A 27,057-nucleotide genomic window follows, 5' to 3' on the forward strand; every position below is an offset into this window, starting at 1 on the left:
ACACCCTGCCTGTAGCAAAATCTAAACACCGATAACCTTTGTGCTGACTGGAATATCCTAAGAAAATACATTGTTTGCTTCTAAAAGCCAACTTATGTTTTTCATATGGTCTGAGATAAGGATAACATGCATAACCAAAGGTGCGCAAGTCAGAGTAGCGAGGCATAGTTTTATGGAGAACAAAGTAAGGTGTGATATTATTAAGGACTTTCGTTGGTAAACGATTGATCAGGTATACTGAAGTAAAGAAGGCATCTACCCAATAACAGTTTGGAAGACAAGCTTGTGCTAATAAAGTCAATCCCATTTCTTGAATATGGCGATGTTTACGTTCAGCAATTCCATTTTGTGGGGATGTATAGGGACATGTCAAGCGATGAAATATTCCATGTTTAGCTAAAAAATTCTGAAATTCTGTTGATAAGTATTCTCCACCATTATCAGATTGTAGTTGTTGAATCGTGCAGGAGAATAAATTTTCAACAAGAACTTTATATTGTTGAAATATGGAAAAAACGTCACTTTTAAAACGCATAGGATACATCCATGTAAAGCGACTAAAATCATCAATGAATAAAACATAATATCGACATCCCCCTACTGAAGTAACAGGAGATATCCAGACATCAGTGTGAATCAAGGCTAAAGGTCTGGCCGATTGTCTTTGAGAATCACTAAAGGGTAGTTTTTTAGCTTTTCCTAACTGACAAGGAGAACAAATACTTGATTTGCTAGGTGACTCTTTTATTGGTAGGAAAGAAGATAAATAATTTAAAATGGAATTGGAAGGATGACCAAGGTGTTTATGCCATTGATCTCTAGTTGCCTTTGTCCCTAATTTAGAAGTAAAACAACGAAATTGCTTGGTGCAATTTTTATTCCCATTGATTGGATAAAGGCCATTCTCAACCAGCCCTTGGAGCAGCAGTCGGTTGGTCGTGTTTTCCTTGACAAAAAAAGAAGTTCCAGTAAGTATGAAGTAACAATTATTGTCAAGGCAGAATTGATTAATGGACAAGAGATTAGATGCAGCTTGAGGACAATACAAAACATTATTCAGACGGAAAGAATTATGTGATGTATTTAACAAGGAGGAACCAATATTTTGAATCATCAAACCTGAACCATTTCCAACTTGGACAGTATCCATACCATCATAAGGCTGCAGGGTTGTTAAATCTGCTACATTAGCAGTAATGTGAGCATTAGCCCCACTGTCAGCATACCAAGTTTGTTGCTCAAAAGTATTATTGGCTTCAGCAGCCATGGCTGCCAATTCAGAAGGAGGTCGTCTGCCCTGAAAAGAAAAGTTAAACCGCTGAAAACAATCCAATGCAGCATGACCAGATTTGTCACATATTTGACATTGTGGTATGTCATATGAAGGAACACGATCACTATGAGGCTGAATTCTGGAAGGGCCTCGAGGTAGTGCAGAATGTGGCTGGAATTTGGCAGGAATCATTGCAGGTTTCCGTTTTTGATAATGAGATGTTTTTGCAGCAAAAACAAAATTATGAGTTTGGATGGGATTGGAGGCTTCAAGTAATGTTTCAAAACTGAGAAGTTCAGATTGAAATTCATCCAAAGATAGATCTTTATCTCTGCAAGCAAAATTATAGGACGTGATAAAGGGTGTAAAGTGGGGACGAAGACCTCCAATTAGAAATGTAATGAAGTCTTGATCGTCGACAGGTTTGCCTGCAGCAGCAAGTTGATCAGCCAACAGTTTAGCATCTTCAAGAAATGCAGAACATGGTCGGTTGCCTTGAACAAGAGTCTAAAGTTGCCTTTTAAGAAGAGCAATACGGGACCTTGAGGTAGATGAAAATCTTGCCTGAAGAGAGTCCCAAACTTGTCTGGAAGTCTTTAGATTAAAGACAGTAGAAACTAACTTCTCAGAAATGGAAGCTAGTAGCCAGCTAAGAACACAATTATCTTGTTTGAACCAAATTGCGTAAGCTGGATTAGAAGAATTATCTAAAAGAGTTCTGGTTGGTGGCTCTGCAGAACCATCAATCATACCATTGAGATCATGGCTACGAAGAAAGACTTGAAATTGAACACTCCATGGCAGGTAATTATGTCCTTCAAGTCTTTGACTGACTGGTTGTGAATTGGATTGAATCTTTTGGGGTGAAGAGAACAGGGGAAGAGTTGTAGAATCAGATGAAGTCATGGTTGATGAAAAAGAAAGAGTTGTGTTTGTGTTTAATGTGCGGAAGCTGTGGCAAATCAGGTGTTAACCTATATTTGCTCTGATACCATGAAAGAATTAAAGAAACTAACAATGGACGTTGACAGAAGATGAAGAAGAACTATATTCTCTGCATACTATTTTATTTACAGTGTGCATATATATATGCGTACAATCTTAAAGATAGGATAAGTGCAAGTATTTGAATTTTGAAACTATAACAGATTTGAAACTATAACAGATTATCTTTATTCATCTTCTTCTGATCTTCATCTGATCTTTCTCCCATGCTTGATTCTGCTCCTGATTTTGTTGACGTTGTTATGCTATTCAATACTCTAACAATAAAGGCCATCTGTGTGTTAAGAATTCAAAGGTGAGCTCATTCAAGGAAATAGGGCACCATATTCTGGATAGCTTAATCAAGTCTTCTAGAATGAAGAATGGAAGCTGATTTTCAAGCAAGCACATGTCCCTGGATACATCATTGATCATCCAAGGTTTACCGAATATACGGTCATTTCTGAATCCAATATTTTCGAAGACACTATTTCCGAAGCAAATCCTCAGTAGGACCATGATGACGAAGGAGCAATCGAGAAGCATCATTTTCACAAATTTTTCACTGCTAAGCTTTTCAAAGGTTGCTGCGTAACAGTTTCGCAATGGAGTTTCCTTCTCTGCAATAAATGCAATAAAATCCTCAAGGTTTACCTCGCTGAATTTAAGAAAATCTTGAAGGTACATTTTCTTATGCTCTTCCATTTCTTGTAGCTCTTTTTTTCCATGGTGAAGTGGGCCGATGGAGACTACTTGAGGTGTATAAGCTCGTCTGTTTAACTTGAGTAGTCTCTTAGGAACCCTGTAGATTGAACACTCATCGGAGAAAGGACGAAATTTATTGAACTCCTCTTGCATGGACGTTGCTAACTTGTTAGTGTTAACCGAACCATGATCTCCCTTGTTCATCAGCTGATCAGTTGAGGTTCCAGCAATCTCCGTCCTGTGTCTCATTGAGTGATCTCTCCTGTCAAAATTACCAAATCATTTATTAATACGGATGCGTTAAAAAATTCCAACACAAATGTAAAAAGGAAATGAAAATATCACACAAAATATTGTCAGACAATCACAAAAATATTTGGAAGGAATCGAATCTGAATTATTTCAACATACATAGCTTCTCTAAATTACAACTTGCATACTTAGATTTGCTTCAAAACATATATATATATATATATATATATATGCGCGCGCGCTGTTTAATCTTTACACTGACTATGCTTGATAGAGAGTTTAAGAATGTTATATGATATTTCTGCGATGGACATGAATTCTTTATTAGCAAAATATTAAAAAAAATGATACTTTTACTCTGCAGCACCCATAAATCAGTATTCATTTTAATAATATTTTTTTTCTTAATTTTTTTTAATATTTATTTTATTAAAAATTAAATTTCTTGATTTATTTTATTTTATTTTATATGATCCATAAGGGCGGAGCCAGGACATTAGATTTATGGGGGCAAATTAAAAAAAAAACTTTTAGAGGGGCTAAATGTTAAAATTTACTAATTTAAAGGCTAAAATTTATAATTTTTCATGGGGGTGACATTAGGGAAGAATTTGGAGGGGCCTGCCACCCTCAACCTCTATCCTTGATGACCCAAGTTATGGATTTAGAGTGTGTTTGGTATTGCAGAAGCTTTTGTGGTTGTGGTTTTGAAAAACAATTGTTTTATAAAAAGTACTTTTAGTTGAGATTGGTTTGAAAAAATAGGTGTTTGGTTAAAATTGAGATTGAAGAAAAAGTAGTTTAATGTGTTTGGTTAAAAAAATACTTTTCAAATTGAGGTTATAAAATAATTAATATATATATATATATATATATTAATACTAATAATTTTTAATTTAAATATTGTAAATTTAATTACTGTTATTACATCATAAAATAAATAATATTGATATCAAATTTTTTTTATTATTCCATTAACCTATGTGCAATGTCATCACATATGAAATCTATCTAATAAGGACTATATTTTTCATGGTTTCTTAAGCGCGCAACAACAAAAACTGAATCTTTTGTTACGTCATCAAACGATCTCCTTCTAATTTTTTGAATAGAACACAATTAAAATAAAAATAAAAATAAAAACTGAATTTTATTTTACTGGGCTGGACTTGGCAATAACATAATTGGAATTGCGATCAAATTTCACAAATGCTATGTCATTATGCGATATCCTTCTAATTTATATAGTGTTATTCAATAATATTAAGTACTAGTTTTTCGAGTAAAACACAATTTATTTTTTTAAAATCAACAATTTCATTATGCACAAAATTCATTCGACAATAACTACAGTTATCATGATTTATCCTGCGTGCAATAAAATTAAGTAAAATATTATCAGGAATAAAATTGAGATTACAGTACAAATAAATTTAATTTACCTTAAAACTATTTTTTTTTAAATATATATATATATATTTCACGTGAACAATACGAGTACAATTAATTGACTATACTAGTTTTTTAGGAAAAAAAATATTTTGCGCACTAGTTTTTTTTTTTTTAAAAAAAATGTTCACATGAACAGGGCACAGTGGAGCATGGCTCCACTGTTAAGGTTGGGTCAACAGCATGAGAAGCAGCAAAATGCTGCTTCTCAAAACCGGCGGTGCAGCCTCAAATATTAGTGGGCCCTACCAGCAAAACACCCTGCTTTTTCTTTAACCAAACACTAGGTAGTGTGGCTGCGGGTGAACCTCACCCGCAGCCACACTACCAAACAGCCACTTAATGATTTAACCTTTTTTTTAATTTTAATTTCATTCTTTAACATTTAGTTTGTTGAGGATTAACCTTTGTAATTTTATTTGGATTTACTTTCTATGAGGTTATCAGAGCCTCATGACCTAAGTCATGGGTTTAGCGGGTTAATCCGATTGATTTATGTTGTTTCCTCTTTTTAATTGATTTTTTTTTAATTTCATTCTTTAATATTTTATTTATTAAGAATTAGTCTTTCTATTTTTTTATTTGCTTTCTATGAGGTTATCCTAGTCTCGTGATTCAAGTCGCGGGTTTGATTGGTTAATCCATGTTGAATTGTGTCATTTTTTAAATTTCAACATTGGATTGATTGAAAATTAGATCTCATAATTTGTTTTAATTTTTGTTCTATAAAGTCATCATAATCTCATGACTTGAGTTTTTAGTTTGGTAAGTAAACCTGGGTTAACTTAGAACTTTTTTTAGATCTTTTTTTAATTGGATATTTTTTTAATTTTCATCCTTAAACATTGAGTTAATTGAGGATTTGACTTCATAATTTGTTTTGATTTATTTTTTATAGGGTTATCATGGTCTCATGACCAGAGTTGTGGATTTGACAAGCTAGATATATTTCAATCCAATATATTGTTATTTCAATATTTTTTTAGAAATTTTATAATGAAACTATGCTTTTATTTATCGTTCAGGTTATCTTTGAACTCATCAACTCCATTGAGTCAGCCTATATATTTATTTATTTTTTGTTAAAGAAAAAAAACCTTTAGCAACTTCTAAACATTAATATTTTTATGTTCAAAATAAATTATCCGGCTAATAATAAGGCACGCGCAAATGATATTTTCTCCAACAAACAAGAAATGTTTATGTCCAACTTTTATTGCTTTTTTGTTCTAATATGTTGCATCTTTTTATTCGATAAGAAGGATATTTTCAGAAATAGCATGCTAAAATAGAAGCTCCAAATCATTTACAATATTTCAGCTGTAAGAAGCAAGTTCAAGAGTCAATTCATAGGACTCACAAAGTGAAGAATGAGGAAGAGGCTAGGGGGACTACATAGATTAGTTTACTTACAGTAATGCTGAATAACTTGTAAAGGACTTCATTCATGCCACCATTTCCTCATTCAGTGATTGATAGTGTTTTCTATTATTAGTTCTTCAATTATGTTCAAATAGAAATCCATTTAATTAGTTCTACAAGTTGCAAAAACACCTTGCTCCACAGACAAGGAAATGAGAGGTATGCATTTTTTTTTTTCAAGTTTATTAAAATAATAATAAAAAACTCTTACAAATTAAAAGGTTGAATAAATATAAAATTATATATATATATATATAATTTCATAAATTATCTCAAATAAAATAAATAATAATCAAAATAATAAAGGTTAAATCTAACAGACAACAAAGTTAAAAGATGATGAAATTAAAAAAATTACAATTTCATAAATTATTTCAAATAAAATAAATAACAATAAAAAATATGAGGATCAAATCTGATAAATAAAAAATTTCAATTAAGAAAATGATAAGAGAAAAGCAAATAACAATCATAAAAATGAGGATTGAAGTTGATATAAAAATCAAATTAAATCAAATTTTAAGGGATGGAATTGAAAAAAAAAATTCAAAACAAAATATATAGCAATAAAATATTTGAATATCAAATTTGATATAATTAACAAATAATATGATATTTTTCAAAACAAAATACATTTTCAACTAATTTCCTAGATGGTATAGGAACTCTTGTATATATGTGCATCCTAGTTGTACAGAATAATACAAGGAAGTTTTTTATACCTCTACATGGTATCTCAAATGTTTTTTGATGTATTTGATGAGGCCCAAATCTATGAATTTCGTTGTCAAGCAACTAATATTAAACGATGAGGTAGAGTGATTCTAGTATACTTCGCTGAATTGAAACATCTTTGGCAGGAACTTGATCACCAACGTCTAATTCAAACGGTGTGTGCTCAAGATATCAAAGTCCGTCAAGAGGAGATCGTGAAAGATCATATCTATGACTTTCTTGCAGGTTTAGATGATGTCTTTGATAAGGTTCATAGTGATTTCCTACGGATTAAACCCCTACCAGGACTTTTATATATATATATATTAGAAAGTTTTACTAAAAAAAAAAGTTATAAAGATAATAGCCTAACTTACATTAGATGAGCAAGCAGAGGAAAGGAAAGTTCAAAAGTTGTTGCATGAAACAAGGGAGCGCAACAAATAAGAGGAACGAAAAAATCATAAGAAACCAACTCCTCCCTACTGAACATTCTCTATATTAAGCTCTAAAGAGTTGGAATCAAGCCTCAGATATAAAGCAATACTTTGGCGCATCATAGAGAAAACGATTTGGAGGTTAGGGGCAGTGGTTTTCTGTATAGCTCACTAAGGGAGTCTGTTCCCTTTTTGTTTACCCTTGTATCTAAGCTCGCTGGCTCTCCAGTATTGTATATTTTTTGATCTTTTTATACACTTACATTTTAATAATAATAAAAAAAAGATTCCAAACAATGCATGAGAGAAAAAAAAAAAAAGCTTCCATGAGAGATTCTGTTGCTTGCCTTTAACCATGGAAGACCATTGGCAACACATATCATCAATAGATTTTGAAAAAACACTGCAAAATCCTTGATTAGAAAGCAGTTTCATCCATATATTCCAAGAGAAGGGGCAGTGAATGAAGAGATGGCTTGAAGATTCCAAGCTTTTATTGCAGAAAGCACATCTTGATTCTTAAAGGGTGAGGTAGTCCTGGTGAAATAGAAAATCTCTTGTGGTTACTTTGTCTTGGACAAGAAACCAGAGGAAAATTTGCACTTTTGATGGGGTTAGTTTTATCCCAACAGAAGATTGGAATGGGTTGGCATTGCTGTAGAGCAGCTGGTCCAGCATTTTGGAGCAAAATTTTACACTAAAGAGGCCTTCGTTGTTGAGAGTCCAGATTTTCTTATTCATCTTGTGGCAGAACATAGGCTTGGATTCTAGCAAGGATGATAAAAGTGATAATTGTTCTTGTTCAAAATGAAATAGAGGTCTGCGCCATTGCAGGGACCAAAGCCTGATTCCATTGCTCCATCTACTGATGTCAGCCACCAAAACAGATTTAGAGGAAGACAAAAGATATAGCCTAAGGAAGGCTGTTTTGATAGGGTAGTCACCAATCTAGTTGTCTAGCCAAAAGAATGTTACTATGCCATTCCCCACCATGAATTTGCAATGATTCGTAAAGACGTGGTGAACATTAGTTTGAATAATGGACATAATATCCTTCCATATCTTGGAGGGTTGGTTGCAGGAAAATTAGGATCCCATTCTCGTAAGCTGGATTGTATATCGAAGAAATAATCATTTTCCATAAACTTGTACCTGGGGAAGAAAGTCTCCGAATCCATTTTAGCAGCAGGCCTCTGTTTTTTAATATGAAGGAGCCTACACCGAGGCCTCCTTGTTTTTTATCGTACATCACTAGTCTCCATTGGATCTTGTAGAAAAATCTCTGCTTGGTACATCCACACCACAAGAAACGTCTTGGATGGATGAAAGAAGCCTACCTATGCTTTTCAACATCTTAAATACAGACATAAAATATATAGGCAGAGAATTAAGAACACTTTTAATGAGACAAAGACGACCAACCATGCTTAATAATCTCCCTTTCCACATACGAAGCCTTTTACAAAACTTTTCTATTAGTGGCTTCCATGTGAAGATATGAGATGGATTGGCTCCTAGTGGCATGTCGAGATATTTTCTTGGGAGGGAGTTTGATATGCAAAAAATAGATGTAGCCAAGCGCAAGTGATCGTTGACATTGATACCAATAATGGAGCTTTTATGGAAGTTTATGTTAAGACTTGAAGTTAAAGTAAACCATCTCAAAATTCTTTTGACTTAAACTAAATGTTCAATATCTTTCGGGATGAATATTAGCATGTAATCTGCACATTAACTAGGTTGAATTTATAAAAATACACTTGGAAGCAAGTTTAATAAATTTTTCTTTTAAATGTAATTCTATTGTGCTAAAATCATGGAAAAAAAAAACTTGTGTCCACAAGTTTAATATATTTTCTACTTTTAAAGACAATCAAGTGATTTTATTATTATAAAAAATTTGAGAACATCATTTTAAACCTGATTAATCTGAAAATGATGTACAAACCCTTGTGAAAATTTTTTTCTGCCCTAAAACAAATGCTGCTTGCTTTCTTGAGAAGAGTAAAAAAATAATTTTATTGTTCCTAACTATAATAGTTTTGATGAACAGTAAAACAATGGTTGCTTTTAGTTTTTTTTTTTAAATCACAAATATAATATAATACATTATGTTATCGCTAACTTCGATGGAGTGAAGTCGAAGAAAACAGCACGTGGCTACAATTCCTTTACCCCAAAATGAGACCTCAAAGGATGGGTTGGGCCTTAGATTATTTAGCAGTTTGATTCATCCCTGGGACAAATTTTAGTTGGGCCAATGGACTCTGAGCTAAAAGGGGGCAAAGTCGAAGAATGTTTTTTCTTATCTTTATTTTTAAAAAATATTTTTTAGTTTTTCTTTTTTTTTTCTTTACACTTTTTTTGGAAAAAAATATTATTTTTATTTTTATTTTTTACACTTTAAATATTTATCACTCTACACTTAGAATATTTATATCATTATTTTTTTTATTCTTTTTTAATTTTTTTAATTTGCATTTTTTTTTTAAAATTGTAATACAAAAAATAAATAAATGGTGTTTCACTCTAATAAGTTTAACATTGTTCAATTTTTTGTTAGGTTAAAAATTAGTTTGAAATTTTATATGTTTTTTTTTTATTAATGTGATATTTACTATATTTTATTTTATGTAAACATTAATTTTTTATTTACGGTTATATTTTTTATTCGATGTTAAAAAACAAACTAATAAAAACTAAGCATTAATTTTTTTAAATTAGAAAAAAATTATTTAACTTGCATAAAGATAAGTTGAATAATGGAGTTAATATTTTGTTTTTTATATTTATTAGCAAGGATTGTTCTTGATGCATTTAATTAAATGCATGCATAGATTTTTTATTTATTTATAATTGAAATTAAAAGAAAATACATTTAAAAGGCTTATATATTTATTTGTTTTTTACTGAAAAAATAATCCGTGTCGCAGCAAAATACGTGACAAATTACTAGTTGGGAACTAATGAAAGGATGCAATTGTGTGTACCTTTGGCAATAATGAAAGGATTATATTTTTTTATCTTCGGGGCATGCATGGAATGGCCCACATGGAACAATACGAATTTTTTGACCAGTTAAGTACACAAGAATTCTCTTGAAACATAACCAAATGCAAAAGTTATGGCAGATATGTTTTTGTGTTTTTTTAAAAATATTTTTTATATTTTTATTTATAATTTTAGATGAGTTTGATACGTTAATATTAAAAATAAAATTTATAAAATAAAAAAATTATTTATATATATTTTTGAGTAAAAAAACATGTTTTTAAAATCAATCATTATTTATTTTTTTAAAAAATAATTAATTACAGCTCTCTCTCACCAATTATTAACCCGCACAAAAATGATAATTTCTTCGATGACATTATTGTAAGTGGTGGGTTCAGCCTCACTATGGAGATTTTGTAAGGAAAATAAAAAGCATATATATATATATATATATATATATATATATATATATATATATATATATATATATATAGAGAGAGAGAGAGAGAGAGAGAGAGAGAGAGAACTAAAAAATTGAGTGTAAATAGTTTTAGACAGTAGACACAGAAACAGGCGGGACACAAGGAAGGAAAGTTTTAGTATTATAGAAGAAAAAAAACTTGTGCCTACGCCTTTTGTAATACTTCTCCAGATGTTCAACAACATCAGAAAAATAGAAATCGTGGCTATCGACAATATTTTCTTTGGAAAGATTGTGGAGAAGTCTTAAGAGGGCATCGTTATCACGCAGCCAATTCTCTATAATTCCTTTTCTTACGAGTACTTCTGTGTCCTTGGAAGCATGGACAACCAAATTGATCATCGTGATATAGTGACCTATAAAACCAGAACCGAAATGGCATTGCTCAAAGGCTTGGACATTCCTGAATAACGTTTCTGTGTCATCCTCAATCTTTAAAGTTTAAACATGGAATTCCAATGAATTAGAATGTTACCTTTATTTTAATCACGTTAAAAAGAAAATCTTAAAAATATTTTTTAATAAAATCCTAGCTATAAAAGTGAATGAATTAATTTCTAAAAGTCTTCGTCAACTTTTAGAGTCTTCCAGCTGGACCACAAACAATAAGTAGGGTCTGTTCCAGCTGGTGTCCCGTGACTCGTTGAATGATCTCTCCTGTTAAAATTACCAATTCACTTCATTAATACGGATGCGTAAACAAATTCCAAAACAAATATTGTAAAAAGGAAATGAAAATATCACACTAATTATTATCAAACAATCACAAAAATATCTGGAAGATTATAATATTATATAAAAATTTATCTTAATAACTTAAATTATTAATTAAAAAGAAAAATAGCAACTGAGAAGTTGGTCCGTGCCCACCATTCCAGAATACAATAGACATCCAGCTCACATGGTTACTTTTACATGGATAATCAGTCAAGACATGACCCTGGGGCTCACATGATTTCACGTGAACAACAACATTTTCTCATTGGCAAAGGTTTTCACAATGATGTACAAGTGACTTGAAGACGTGACAAATGCTTTTTTTTTTTTTTTTCACGTCATATCTAGTAATTATTATGGAATTTTAAAATATAATTTATATTATTTTTTAATAAATATAATTTAAGATATAATTATCAAACCTATTCTAGCCGGTAAGTCGACTTGAAGTCTAGCCACCCAGGCTTGTTTTCTTTTTGAACCAATAAATCAACCTTTAACTTGGTTACTATATCAAACTTGAGTGAGATTTAATCAGGTTATTTCTAAGGAATTTTACAAAAAATTATCTCGATGTTTTGTTTTCAAAAAACCACTAAAACGATACCGTTCTGAAACTAACCACTCTGTTACTAGGGACTTTATTTGGGTATGATAAAGTTCAACAAGATTTTCTGCTTTATATAGTTATTTGAGACTCTTTTGTGTGAGAATCCATGGAGTTTTCACCTGTTCTTTACATTTGTTTCATTATCAGTATCATCAAATAATTTGTTGAGTCTGACAGATAGAAATTATCCCAGTTCATTCACAGGATGAAGACTGGCGAAGAATCAAGCGAGAAAAATGATAAGGGAGATCATGTTTGCGGGTTAGCAGCAAATGTGAAAAAGGATTTGGAAAACTTAGGTCCAAATTCTTTATCGGAAGAGTGTTGTATCTATAAAGTTCCAAAGCGACTGCGAGTGTTAAACGACAAGGCCTACACACCTCAAGAAGTCCCCATTGGTCCATTTCATCGTGACAAAAAGCAGCTGCAAGAAATGGTAGAACATAAAAGAATGTACCTGCAGTATTTTCAAATTAACTCGTTTAATCAAGACTAAACATCATTCAAAGAGTAGAGTAACTTTTTCCCTAGAAATTAAAGTATTCCCTGCCTGAGTCCAATTAGAAATGGAATTTCACGAATATAATACGATACATTATGTTATCAATAACTTCAATGGAGTCAAATCCAAGAAAACAATACTCTTCGAATGCATTTGAAATTCACCATTTCTATTTTAACTAATTAAATTAATAAAACTAGGTCGAAATAGTATTATAAAACCTAAACTTTTGGATCAAACTCAAGTTTAAACCAGTCCAAACCCAACTTAAATTAACCTAGATATATAATGAAAAGTTATAAGAAAATTGTTTTTCTCTCTTCTAATCATTGTAATTATTGTAACCCTCTCCTTATCAAACTAAGGATTTTGGTTTTCAATCTTGAGTTTTTTAGTTAAAGAAAGATGGAAGTAGCGAGAAAGTGATTCCTTTTTATATTATTTTTTATTATAATTTGTTTATAAAATGATTAAAGAAGAGATTAAGATTTATAAAAATTTGAAGTTTATGTTGTTAAAATTAATTCATGATTATTATGTGTTTAAGGTTAAGTAATTGATTTTTAATGTGATGTTAGAAATAAGAATGTGTTAATTGATTGGTTAGAAATAAGTTATTGCAATACTGAAATGCACTTCAATGCCATTCATTACACGATCCTTTTCTGACTAATTGATAGCATGTTGATTGATACAGACCATTTTGCAGAGAAAACAAGACGAGGAAGAAACTAGCACTGATCATTTAATGAAGTACATTATAGCAATCTCACAGGAAACAAAAATAGAACACACTTTATTTGTAGCACACGATTGAAAGGGTAGAACCTATTTCACTTGAATGACAGAACACACTGTTTGTATGACCGTTAGTATTAGAAGAGCCCCAGCTGCAAGAACAGAGATGGAAACCCATGGATTATGGAAATAATTTTGTTTCAAGGCTGCTATCCATTTGTGCCTCCGCTTTCTGCAGTACGTATTCAGATCTTCAACGACATCCGTATAGTAAAAATTGTCAAGGGAGACCACATTTCCTCTGTCAAGATCATGGAGAAAACTCATAACTGCATCATTGTCACTGAGCCAATTATCTATAATTCCTTTCTTAGCAAGTATTTCTACATCGTTAGTACCACGAACAAGGTCTGTGAGGGTAGCGATATAGTCACTTACGTATAGATCACTGCAATGGCATTGCTCAAAGGCGTGGAGGTTTCTAAATAACTTCTCTATATCATCCTCTAAAAATAGTGGTGGTATTTCCAGTATCCCTTTATTAAAATCAAATTTCATGTCAAATATTTTTTCCCTGGATCCCAACTTAAACTTGACTCCAGATTGATGGAGCTCCATTGCAGTTGGTGTGGTTCGAGTTTCAAGAGGCTGTGGCTGTTTCTGCTTTGCTGGCTGCTGACACTTTCTTAGAAAGTCAACAAAATGCTCTACTTTAGAGGAATTCATTTCCTTCAAAATGTCCTGTGGCACCCATGAATCCCCAAACGACCATGATAAGAAATCACCAGTAAGCTCAATCATGGAACATCCGCCCTGTCTTTTGGAAAGCTTAAGCAAGTCGTCAAGAATGAAGAATGGAATCTGATTTTCAAGCAAGCACATGTCAAAACCGATTTCTCTTATCATCCACGGTCTACCGAATATACGGTCATAGTTGCTTGGGATTAAACGGGAAAACTGTATCCGGAAGACCATAATGATGAAGGAGCTATCTAGCAACATCATTTTCACAAAGTCTTCTGTACTCATATTTTCAAAATTATCTGCGTAACAGTTGCGCAATCTTGTCTCCCTCTCTGCAATAGCTGCAATACATTCCTTCACACTTACCTCACTCACTTCAAGAAACTCTTGCAGGAATATTTTTTTATGCTCTTCCATTTCTTTCAGCTCTTCTTTTCCATGGTGAATGGGCCCAATGGAGACTAGTTGAGGCGTGTAGGCATGATCCTTCGAGTCGCGTAGTCTTTTAGGAACTCTGTAGATGGAACACTTATTAGAGAAGGCATGCAAGGTTTTCAACTCCTCTTGCACAGACGCTGTTAGTTTGTCAATGTCAAGAGAAACATGATCATTACTCTTCATCTGCTCAGTTGCTGCTCCAACAATCTCCATCCTGTGACGCAAATCTCAATTGATCAGATGTTTTCCGGAATCACAGAGAATCATCAGATCAATCACTGAAATGATCTCTACATTCAAGATTACCAAGTCATTTAATTAATACGGATGCTTAAACAAATTCCAACACAAATGTAAAGAGGAAATGAAAATATCACACAAAATATTGTCACACAATCACAAAAATATTTGGAAGGAATCGAATCTGAATTATTGCATCATACGTACCTTCTCTAAATTACAACTTGCATACTTAGATTTGCTTCAAAACATAGATAGAGAAAACACTCAGCGGCCTTCTGGCAGAAACAAAAACTCATGTTATGTATGGACACAAGCTGGCTGATGGCTGCTGGCTGCTGGCCGCATGGTGGCTCAAACATGGCTGCATGGTGGCGTCAAAGATGGCTGCAATGGTGGCGTCAAAAGTGGTTGCCATAATTGACTAAAGTGGAGAGGATTGTCTCCCACTTTAGCTATAAAGTGGAGAGGATTGTCTCTTATTAATTAACATTAATAAGAGGGGTCGGTTCCAGCTGTTGTCTTGTTGAGTAAAAATCAGCAGTAATACTAAGTGGAGTCGGTTCCAGCCATGAATATTTGGTCACAAAAATTAAATGCCTTTATATGAAGGGAACTTAAAACTAGAGTGTAAATATTTTTAGACACTGAAACATGCAGAACACAAGGTAAGAAAAGTTTCAGAATTACAGAAGCAAAAGAAAGTTATGTAGAAAATGAAACTGTAAGATCTCCGAGTTCGTTTTTCTGGTTAGTAAGAAAGAGTGCATATGAAAACTACGCAAGTTTGCTTGCAGATAAGATAGCGTACTGTATTTTGCAGCAGAGGTTCTTTGAGAAAATTAGAGCGAGGATTTTGAAGCCAATCATAGTAAGTAAGTCCTAATTTAGAAAAGCCATATGTTTATCTTGCTTTCTTCCTGTTCCTTGCAGCCATGAGGCATGGATTGAGGTGTAGTTGTTAAACCCATTCTGGCTTGTAGTTTGGCATGGCCTTCTTTTTGAAGCAATAAGTCAACTTTTAACCTGTTTTACCATATCAAACTTGAGTGAGATTTGATCTAGTTATTTCCAAGGAATTTCAAAAAAAGTTATCTTGTTGTTTCGTTTTAAAAACAACCACTAAAATTTGATCTAGTTATAGATTTGATCACAAGTTTTTCAAATTAATTTGTTGAGCTTAGCCGAGTTTAACAACTATGATAACTAGACATCATTCAAAGGGTAGAGTAGCTATTTGCCTATAAATTAATATATCCCTTGCATGAGTCCTGTTAGAAATCAAACTAGATAGGCCTACACTTCACCGAGGGCTAGACTGATTTTTTTTGTTAAGTTAAAAAAACAATGCTCAAGAGCTACTAGTGTATTTTTAAAAAAGAAAAAATAATTCATGACTTAAGTCATAAACACAAATGTTAAAAGGACACAATTTTAAAAGAAAATACCATAACTATAATCAGAAGAAAACGAGCGCTTGTTAAAAGGAAAAAACTTACAAAGTTGAATTTCAAGATAACTCGATGTTAAATGATGAAATTGAAAAAAATAAAAAATAAAAATAAAATAAGTATGATAAAAAAAAATAATAAAGCATCTCGAATCAACTCGGGCTAGCATGACAAACTTACAAACTAAGTTGTGAGGTTGGTCCAACCTTATAGAAAGTAAATTGAAAAAAAAAAAAAAGTCAATCCCCAATAGTTCAAATGTAGAATAATGAAATCGAGAAAAAAATTGATTAATAAAAAAAAGCCTACAAAAAGAAAACACTTACAAACCTTGGGTAAGGCTGCCAAAACTCACAAGTTAGAACATGCAAACAAGAGAACTTGATAGAAGGCAAACCAAGAAAAATAACGAAGTTTAATTTTAAAATAAACCCAACTTTAAAAGATAAAACTAAAAATATTAAAAAAAAGTGACCACCTAAAAATTCTTGAGCTACCCAACCAAACTTGCTTTTTAAATCATGATATTATAATAACCTAATGGAAAGAAAACTTAAGAAAATCATGAAGGCTATTTTTTAAAATGAATAACGTTGAAAGATGATATCAAACAAATTAAGTGCAAAAAAATAATGTTAATCTCAGTTAATTTTTCAAACCTATAACCTTAGTCACTAAACCAGAAACAAGACATCTAAAAAGACCATGAATCCTAAATCCCAAAAAATCAAAAGTCAAATAAAAAAATAAAAAAAATCAAATACATAAAAGGATCAAGAACAAAAAAAAAAAAGCAATTAAGAAAATGGGTACTTGATTTGAAATAAATTAAATAAATAAGAGTACAACTCTGATGTTTTGAAATAAATGAGTAGGAAAAGATAATAAAGCCCTTGAAGGCTTAAAGATGGGTATAAATGATTAGTCTCCATCGGACCACTTCACCATGGAAAAGAAGAGCTGAAAACAATGGAAGGGCATAAGATAATTGTATTTTCAAGATTTTCAAAAATTCAGCAAGGCATGCTCGGAGGAGTTAGTTAAAGTTGCAGGGGAGAGGGAGACAAGATTGCGTAGCTGTTATGCAGAAATCATTGATCTTAGTAGCGAGGAATATGTTAATGGATAGTGTCTTCATCATTGTGATCTTCCTGAAAAATGGTTACGAAGACGTCAACGGTTTATTCAATAAACCATGGATGCTAGGCGATATAGCATTTGACATGTTCTTGATTGAAAATCATCTTCCATTCTTCATTCTTGAGGATTTGTTTAAAGCATTCGAAATAGCCAGCCGTTTCGACGAGGAATGTTCAGTGATTAAGCGTGCCTACAAGTTCTTTAAAGATGATTGGAATTCTTTGTTGAGTACTGAAGGCATTTTGGAGGAAATGAAAGCCTCCGAAGTAGCACATTTTGTTGACCTTGTAAGAAATGTCAGAAGCCATCAGAGCCGAACGCACCAGAAGCACTAGAGTCTATAAACGCACCAAGTGTTACAGAGCTCCAGCAAGCTGGGGTCAAGTTCAAGTTTAGTCCAAGCAAAAGCTTACTTGACATGAAATTCGATAGGGGGATTCTGGAAATCCCACTATTAAGAGTACAGGATAGTACAGAGATCTACTTCAGGAATCTCCAGGCATTTGATAAATGTGATAGTCTGGATCAAGACCATATAGGTGACTATATTTCGATGATTAATTTCCTCTTCATTTCTCCTAAGGATGTGGAAATCCTTGTAGAAAATAGAATCATAGAAAACTGGATACATGACAATGAAGCTGTGTCAACTGTTCTTCACGATATTTCCAAGCTAAATGATCTCTCTCAGAACAATTCCATCTTGGCTGGCCTCGTTTAAGATCTGAATGCATACTGCAAGAGACCTTGGAAAAAACGGAAGGAAATCTTGAAACAAGGTTATTGCAGTGCTCCACGGGCCATAATATCTCTTATTGCAGCAGTTATTCTCCTCGACTCACTGTTATACAGGCAGTGTGTTCTGTTATTGCAGCAGTTATTCTCCTCGACTTCTGATTGCTTTGCACTCCCTTGCTAATCAATGTTAAGCTTCTAATTATCAGTTAGCCTGTTCGTTGTAATGATTATTTTTTCGAATAATGAATTTCTGTAAGGTTAACACTATGTGTTACAATGCTATTTCTGAAGAAATGGTTTGATTTTTATGTACAAAGGTGCAAGAGTACCTATAATTAGATACCAGCAGCACAAATGTAATGCATGACCGTACTCAAATTTTGCTTAGATTGTTTTACAGAAGCCTATTCAGCCTTAAGATTAAGGCCCAAATCTATTCAGCTTAGAACTAAGTTATTGCAATACTGAAATGCACTTCAATGCCATTCATTACATGATCCTTTTCTGACTAATTGATAGCATGTTAATTGATACAAACCATTTTGCAGAGAAAACAAGACGAGGAAGAAACTAGCACTGATCATTTAATGAAGTACATTATAGCAATCTCACAGGAAACAAACAGAACACACTTTTATTTGTAGGACACGATCGAAAGGGTAGAACCTATTTCACTTGAATGGCAGAACACACTGTTTGTATGACAGTGAGTATTAGAAGAGCCCCAGCTGCAACAACAGAGATGGAAACCCATGGATTATGGAAATAATTTTGTTTCAAGGCTGCTATCCATTTGTGCCTCCGCTTTCTGCAGTAGTTATTCAGACCTTCAACGACATCAGCAAAACAAAATCGTTTACTGTCAACAACATTTCCTCTGTCAAGATCATGGAGAGCACTGATAACTGCATCATTATCACAGAGCCAATTATGTATAATTCCTTTCTTAGCAAGTATTTCTACATCATTAGTAGCACGAACAAGGAAATTGATGGTAGCTATATAGTCACTTACGTATCCACCTCCGCAATGACATTGCTCAAAGGCGTGGAGGTTTCTAAATAACTTCTCTGTATCATCCTCTAAAAGTAGTGGTGGTATTTCCAGTATCCCTTTATGAAAATCAAAGTTCATGTCAAATATTTTTTCCGTGGACCCCAACTTAAACTTGACTCCAGATTGATGGAGCTCCATTGCTCTCGGTGTGGTTCGATTTTCAAGAGACTGTGGCTGTTTCGGCTTTGCTGGCCGCTGACACTTTCTTAGAAAGTCAACAAAATGCTCTACTTCAGAGGAATTGATTTGCTCCAAAATGTCCTTTGCCACCCATGAATCCCCAAATGTGCTTGATAAGAAATCACGAGTAAGCTCAATCATGCAATATCCGCCCTGTCTTTTGGAAAGCTTAAGCAAGTCGTCTAGAATGAAGAACGGAATCTGATTTTCAAGCAAGCACGTGTCCATCTTTATGTCTTCTATCATCCACGATTTACCGAATATACGGTCGTTGTTTCTTCGGAAGGCAGGGGAAAACTGTATCAGGAAGACCATAATGATGAAGGAGCTATCTAGCAACATCATTTTCACAAAGTCCTCTGTACTCATATTTTCAAAATTATCTGCGTAACAGTTGCGCAAACTTGTCTCCCTCGCTGCAATAGCTGCAATGCATTCCTTGACACTTAACTCACTCTGTTTAAGAAACTCTTGCAGGTATATTTTTTTATGCTCTTCCATTTCTTTCAGCTCTTCTTTTCCATGGTGAATGGGCCCAATGGAGACTAGTTGAGGCGTGTAGGCATATTCCTTCGAGTCGCGTAGTCTTTTAGGAACTCTGTAGATGGAACACTCATCAGAGAAGGCATGCAAGGTTTCCAACTCCCCTTCCACAGACGCTGTTAATTTGTCAATGTCAAGCGAAACATGATCATTCCTATTCATCTGCTCAGTTGATGTTCCGACAATCTCCATCCTGTGACACAAATCTCAATTGATCAGATGTTTGCCGGAATCACAGAGAATCATCAGATCAATCATTGAAATGATCTCGACAGTCAAGATTACCAAATCATTTAATTAATACGGATGCTTAAACAAATTCCAACACAAATGTAAAGAGAAAATGAAAATTTCACACAAAATATTGTCAAACGTTCACAAAAATATTTGGAAGGAATCAAATCTGAATTATTACAACATACGTAGCTTCTCTAAATTATAACTTGCATAATAAGATTTGCTTCAAAACATACATAGAGAAAACACTCAGCGGCCTTCTGGCAGAAACAAAAAAACTCACTCAGTAGCTCTAGGCTTTTTCACAAACTATGGTCTGAAGTGTTTCTGATCAGAATCTTCTTGAATGTTCTGTTCCTGCATTTCTCCATCATTTCTTATTGTGCACAAAGTCTTCGTCAATGTAGACATTTGAAGCTAGACAACAAATCAACATTATTATCAAATCAACAAATCAACATTTGAAGCTAAACTAATATATTAAAATAAAAAAACTAACATTTGAAGCTACAAAAAAAACTACAGCTGTTAATTTTTTAAAGTAATTTTTATTTAAAAATATATTAAAATAATATCTTTTTATTTTAAAAAATAATTTCTTGCTTTGACACATTAAAATGATTTAAAAAAATAAAATAAAAATTAAATTTTAAAAAAAATATGATTTCAAAAACATTTTTTTTAAAAAAAAATTTATATTTAGTATTATGATGTATAATATTTTTTAAAAATAATTTTTTTTTGTCAATGTTAAGCGAAACATGATTATATTATTTCTTTTTTTATTTATTTGATTAACGTGGGTGTTCGGGCCAGCTTGCGCGCACCTCAACTAATCTCGCGGGCCCTGAAATTAACAACCATATAATCCTCCAGTGACCATCACATGAGCAACCTAGGTTTTGATCCTGGATTATATTATTCCTCTTCATCTGCTCAGTTGTTGCCCCCCAACAGTATCCATCCCGTGACGCAAATCTCAATTGATCAGATGTTAGAATAATAATAAAAAAAAGTTCTGTAGAAAATGAAACGGTAAGATCTCCGAGTTCGCTTTTCTGGTTAGTAAGAGGGTGTTTGGGAGTGTGGTTGCTGTTGCTTTTCAAAGTGCTTTTCACTTAGAAAAGCATGCCAATAATATTTTTTTATTTTTTAAAAATCATTTTTGAGATCAGCACATCAAAATGATTTGAAAACATCAAAAACATATTACTTCCAAGCTAAAAAAAAAAAAAAAATTTCAAATTTTATGAAAAGCGCTTTTCAAACGCAATCCCAAACAGCCCCTAAGAAAGAGTGCATATGAAAACTACGCAAGTTTGCTTGTAGATAAGACAGCGTACTGTATTTTGCAGCAGAGGTTCTTTGAGATAGGTAAACGAGTAAAACCTCGGCTGTCTCATGCTCTTACAAGAGATGCATGCCCTGACTTGAACTCGAGACCTGCTGTGCAAATCTCAAATCCTTTGCCATCACGCTATACCCCTCGCGGACAAATGCTTTTTTTTTCCACGTCATATCTAGTAATTATTCCTGAATTTTAAAATATAATTTATATTATTTTTTAATAAATATGATTTAAGGTATAATTATCAAACCTATTCTAGCCGGTAAGTCGACTTGAAGTCTAGCCACCCAGGCTTGATTTCTTTTTGAACCAATAAATCAACCTTTAACCTGGTTACTATATCAAAAAAACCACTAAAACAATATCGTTTTGAAACTAACTACTCTGTTATTGGGGACTTTATTCGGGTATGATAAAGTTCAACAAGATTTCCTGCTTTATATAGTTATTCGAGACTCTTTTGTGTGAGAATCCATGGAGTTTTCATCTGTTCTTTACATTTGTTTTGTATCTGTTTCATTATCAATATCATCAAATAATTTGTTGAGTCTGACAGATAGAAATTATCCCAGTTCATTCACAGTATGAAGACTGGCGAAGAATCAAGCGAGAAAAATGATAAGGGAGATCATGTTTACAGATTAGCAGCAAATGTGAAAAAGAATTTGGAAACCTTAGGATGTCGAAATTCTTGTTCGAAATGGAATTATAGGAAACTGGTTGTCTAATAATGAAGCAGTGGCTACTCTTTTTTACATTATTTTTTCCAGAGAAAATATTGTCTCCCGGAAGAACTTCTACTTTTCCGATGTCCTGGAAGATTTGAATAATTACTGCGGAAGAGATTGGCCGAGATGGAAGGCAAACTTGAGACAAAATTATTTCCAAAATCCATGGTCCATAATCTCCGTTATTAATATTGCAGCTGCTTTTCTCCTCCTACTCACCATCATCCAAGCGGTGTGTTCTATTATTCAAATCGTTTAGAGTCTACCCTTTCAACTGCTTCATTTCCTGTAGAAAGCTATAATGTAGAATAAAGATGGAAATTCTGTGTTGTTTTCTCCTGGCTATCAAGTGTACATACAGATAGCTAGGAGAAAACCATGTCAGATTAATCGAGTTTTACTGGGTTAATGTATTTTTTATTTCAATTTAAAATCTCATTTTGATAATATTTTTAAAGACTGAACATCATTCAAAGAGTAGAGTAGCTTTTTCCCTAGAAATTAAAGCATTCCCTGCCTGAGTCCAATTAGAAATGGAATTTCACGAATATAATACGATACATTATGTTATCAATAACTTCAATGGAGTCAAATCCAAGAAAACAATACCAGGCTGCACAATCCTTTGCCCCAAAATTAGACCTCAAAGGGTTGGGCCTCAGATTATTTAGCAGTTCGATTCTAGCCTGGAACAAGTTTTAGTTGGGCCATAAGGGAAGGCAAAGTTGAAGGATGTTTATTTAAAAAATCCATGGACTGCCACCTCTAGTATTAGAAAGCTGGCTGGAGTAGACTAGGCCTTGACCAACTGAGAATATTTGAGATTAACTTATGTGCTTCGTGAAGCAGATGGGCACGAGCTTAAGGCTGAACAAATCTTTCAGCAGGCTTTGATGAGGGAAAAAAAAAAACCTGGCCCAAATTAATAGTGACATTTTGTATTTTGTTTTTAACCTTTTTTTTTCTATATCTTTGATTCATCTACTCTTAACTAATCATAAAAAGTAATGCAATATTAATTTTTTTTAATTTTCAATCCTTGGTTAATTAATATTTTCTTAATTTTCAATTCCTTTTCTTGTCAAGAAAATCCTCACTAAAATTATACATATTTTTTAATATAGTAATAAACTAGATCATTAACACGTATTATGTTGTGAAACGAGTTAAATTTTTCTTCAAACTAAAAATAAATTACATGGTTTATAGAGGAAATGAATTCTTCTGAAGAAGAAAATTTTATTGACTTCATAAGAAACTGTCTAGTAATTGATATTTTGAAGTAGTTCATGTTTTAATTTATAATTAGATATTATATAGGGAGACATTATGGTTTTTTGATATAATTAATATTAGAGTTTTAAAAAATAGGGATTGGTTTGAATTTTACCATTTTTATTTTAACTAATTAAATTAATAAAACTAGGTCAAAGTAATTGTGTAAAACCTAAATTTTTTATCCAAACTCAAGCTCAAGTCAGTCCAAACCCAACTTAAAATAACCTAGGTATATAAAGAAAAGTTGTAAGAGAATTTTTTTTCTCTCTTCTAATTATTGTGGTTGTTGTGACCTTTTTCTCATCAAATCAAGGATTTCAATTTTCAATCTTGAGTTTTTTAGTTAAAGAAAGATGGAAATAGAGAGAAAGTGATTTTTTTATATTACTTTTCATTATGGTTTGTTTATAAAATGATTAAAGAAAAGATTAAGATTTATAAAGATTTGAAGTATATGTTGTTAAAATTAATTCATGATTATTATGAGTTTAAGGTTAAGTGATTGATTTTTAATGTATTGTTAAAAATAAAAATTTATTAATTGATTTGTTAGAAGTAAGTTATTGCAATACTGAAATGCACTTGAATGCCATTCATTACATGATCCTTTTCTGACTAATTGATAGCATGTTGATTGATACAAACCATTTTGCAGAGAAAACAAGACGAGGAAGAAACTAGCACTGATCATTTAATGAAGTACATTATAGCAATCGCACAGGAAACACAAACAGAACACACTTTTATTTGTAGCACACGATCGAAATGGTAGAACCTATTTCACTTGAAAGACAGAACACACTGTTTGTATGACAGTGAGTATTAGAAGAGCACCAGCTGCAACAACGGAGATGGAAACCCATGGATTATGGAAATAATTGTGTCTCAGGGCTGCAATCCATTTGCGCGTCCGCTTTCTGCAGTACGTATTCAGACCTCGAACGACATCAGCAAAATAGAATCGTCTACTGCTAACAACATTTCCTCTGTCAAGATCATGGAGAAGACTCATAACTGCATCATTATCACTGAGCCAATTATCTATAATTCCTTTCTTAGCAAGTATTTCTACATCATTAGTACCACGAACAAGGTCTTTGATGATAGCTATATAGTCACTTACGTATCCACCTCTGCATTGGCATTGCTCAAAGGCGTGGAGGTTTCTAAATAACTTCTCTGTATCATCCTCTAAAAATAGTGGTGGTATTTCCAGTATCCCTTTATGTAAATCAAAGTTCATGTCAAATATTTTTTCCGTGGACCCCAACTTAAACTTGACTCCAGATTCATGGAGCTCCATTGCACTTGGTGTGGTTCGAGTTTGAAGAACCTGTGGCTGTTTTGCTGGCTGGTGACACTTTCTTAGAAAGTCAACAAAATGCTCTACTTCAGAGGAATTGATTTACTCCGAAATGACCTGTGGCACCCATGAACCCCCAAATGCGCCTGATAAGAAATGACGAGTAAGCTCAATCATGGAATATCTGTCCAGTGTTTTGGAAAGCTTAAGCAAGTCGTCAAGAATGAAGAACGGAATCTGATTTTCAAGCAAGCACGTGTCAAACGTTATGTCTTCTATCATAAATACGGTCGTTGTTGCTTCGGAATATACGGTCGTTGTTGCTTCGGAAGAAAGAGGAAAACTGTTTCAGGAAGACCACAATGATGAAGGAGCTATCTAGCAACATCATTTTCACAAAGTCCTCTGAACTAATATTTTCAAAATTATCTGCGTAACAGTTGCGCAATCTTGTCTCCCTCTCTGCAATAGCTGCAATGCATTCCTTGACACTTAACTCACTCAGATTAAGAAACTCTTGCAGGAATATTTTTTTATGCTCTTCCATTACTTTCAGCTCTTCTTTTCCATGGTGAATGGGCCCAATGGAGACTAGTTGAGGCGTGTAGGCATGATCCTTCGAGTCGCGTAGTCTTTTAGGAACTCTGTAGATGGAACACTCATCAGAGAAGGCATGCAAGGTTTCCAACTCCCCTTCCACAGACGCTGTTAATTTGTCAATGTCAAGCGAAACATGATCATTCCTATTCATCTGCTCAGTTGATGTTCCAACAATCTCCATCCTGTGACACAAATCTCAATTGATCAGATGTTTGCCGGAATCACAGAGAATCATCAGATCAATCTTTGAAATGATCTCTACAGTCAAGATTACCAAATCATTTATTTAATACGGATGCTTAAACAAATTCCAACACAAATGTAAAGAGGAAAAGAAAATATCACACAAAATATTATTACAGCATACGTAGCTTCTCTAAACTACAACTTGCATACTTAGATTTGCTTCAAAACATATATAGAAAAAGCACTCAGCGGCCTTCTGGCAGAAACAAAAAACTCACTCAGTAGCTCTAGGTTTTTTCACAAACTATGGTCTGAAGTGTTTCTGATCAGAATTTTTTTTCTATGCAGTTATCAAACTTTCATAACGCGAATCCCAGGTTTGACGGGTTAACTTGGTTTGAGGGTTAACCCAATTAATTCAGATTTTTTTTTTTTACTTTTTTCTTTTTTTTTTTTCATTTTTCATTTGTTTTTTTAATGGATATTTTTTTAAAATTTTTTTTGTTAATGTTAACTTTTTTTCTATCTCAAACTTTTATAATACGCATTCCAGGTTTAACGGGTTAACTCAATTTTTTTTTTCTGATTTTTCTTTTTAATTAATTTTTTTATTTCCACAGTAAAACATTGATTTCTTAGGCATTTTTTTTTAAGTTGTCTTAGTTTTTTTAGCTTTTTTTTTTTTTATGTTTTTTGGGATTTTTTTTTTGCTTCTTCCTTTGTTTTTTTTTTAACAAAATTTTTTTGTTTAATTTAGTTTATTAATGTTTAATTTTTTATTTAGTTGTCAGATTTTTATGACACGTTTACCGGATTTAATTTTTAATTAAAATAGAATTAATAGAATTTTTTTTTTTGCTTTTTAATTAATTTTTTTCGTTTAGTTTAGTTTGTTAATGTTAAATTTCTTTCTATTTAGTTATTAGACTTTCATGACACATATCCCGAGTTTCATGGGTTAACCTGGTTTCACGGGTGAACCCAGTTAATTCGGGGTTGACCCGTCAATTTTTTTTTTATTATTTTCATAAATGTTTTTTTTTTTAATTTAGTTTGTTAATGTTAAATTTTTTTTATTTAGTTATCAGACTTTCATGACACAGATCCTGGGTTTAACGGGTTAGTATGGTTTGACGAGGTAACCCGGAATTTTTTTCTTTTTAATTAATTAATTTTTGTTTAGTTTAGTTTGTTAATGTTCTCTTTTTTTCATTTAGTTACCAGACATTCATGACATGGATCTCGGGTTAACTTGGTTTGACAAGTTAACCTGAAATTGTTTTTGCTTTTTTTTTTCTTTTTTAATTATTTTTTTCGTTTAGTTTAGTTTGTTAATGTTAAATTTCTTTATATTTAGTTTTTTTTTCTTCTTAGAGGTTTTTTTTCTTTTCTTAATTAATTTAGTTTATTAATATTAAATTTGTTTCTAAGTAGTTTTCGGTTGATGCCATTAGTTTTTTTTTTTTTTTTATGCCTTTGACTGTGGACTGCACAGTGGAGTTTACAGTGAAAAGGCTGATGCCTTTTGTTTTTTTTAATTAATTTTTTTCATTTAATTTAAATTGTTAA

The 27,057-nt window shown here is 32.6% G+C and overlaps 2 protein-coding genes and 1 pseudogene across 3 annotated transcripts; all 3 read right to left on the minus strand.

The window, feature by feature from the left end:
- Positions 1-13,212: 13,212 nt before the first annotated feature.
- Positions 13,213-15,067, minus strand: LOC118061457 (UPF0481 protein At3g47200-like). Of its 2 annotated transcripts, none has more exons than XM_035074894.2 (2): positions 14,908-15,067; positions 13,213-14,674 (listed from the first exon to the last, which is right to left on the minus strand). In XM_035074894.2, the coding sequence occupies exon 2, from the start codon at positions 14,671-14,673 to the stop codon at positions 13,369-13,371; it is 1,305 nt and encodes a 434-aa protein (XP_034930785.1). In that variant the 5' UTR covers position 14,674; positions 14,908-15,067; the 3' UTR covers positions 13,213-13,368. The 2 variants fall into 2 exon arrangements, with proteins under 2 accessions (XP_034930785.1, XP_034930787.1); XM_035074896.2 differs by having other exon boundaries at positions 13,213-14,750.
- Positions 15,068-18,477: 3,410 nt separating this feature from the next.
- On the minus strand, positions 18,478-20,425 carry LOC118061458 (UPF0481 protein At3g47200-like). Its single transcript, XM_035074897.2, has 2 exons — positions 20,329-20,425; positions 18,478-20,001 (listed from the first exon to the last, which is right to left on the minus strand). Exon 2 carries the CDS (start codon positions 19,998-20,000, stop codon positions 18,696-18,698), a length of 1,305 nt encoding a protein of 434 aa, XP_034930788.1. The 5' UTR covers position 20,001; positions 20,329-20,425; the 3' UTR covers positions 18,478-18,695.
- A 3,658-nt stretch (positions 20,426-24,083) lies between these two features.
- LOC118061456 (UPF0481 protein At3g47200-like) lies at positions 24,084-25,827 on the minus strand (annotated as a pseudogene).
- Between the last annotated feature and the right edge of the window lie 1,230 nt (positions 25,828-27,057).

This window comes from Populus alba, chromosome 1, assembly GCF_005239225.2.
Source record: "Populus alba chromosome 1, ASM523922v2, whole genome shotgun sequence".
Lineage (NCBI taxonomy): Eukaryota > Viridiplantae > Streptophyta > Magnoliopsida > Malpighiales > Salicaceae > Populus > Populus alba.

Coding starts and splice junctions, on each gene's coding strand:
- LOC118061457 (XM_035074894.2), bottom strand. CDS start 14,673: ATGGAGATTGTTGGAGCAGCAACTGAGCAGATGAAGAGTAATGATCAT.
- LOC118061458 (XM_035074897.2), bottom strand. CDS start 20,000: ATGGAGATTGTCGGAACATCAACTGAGCAGATGAATAGGAATGATCAT.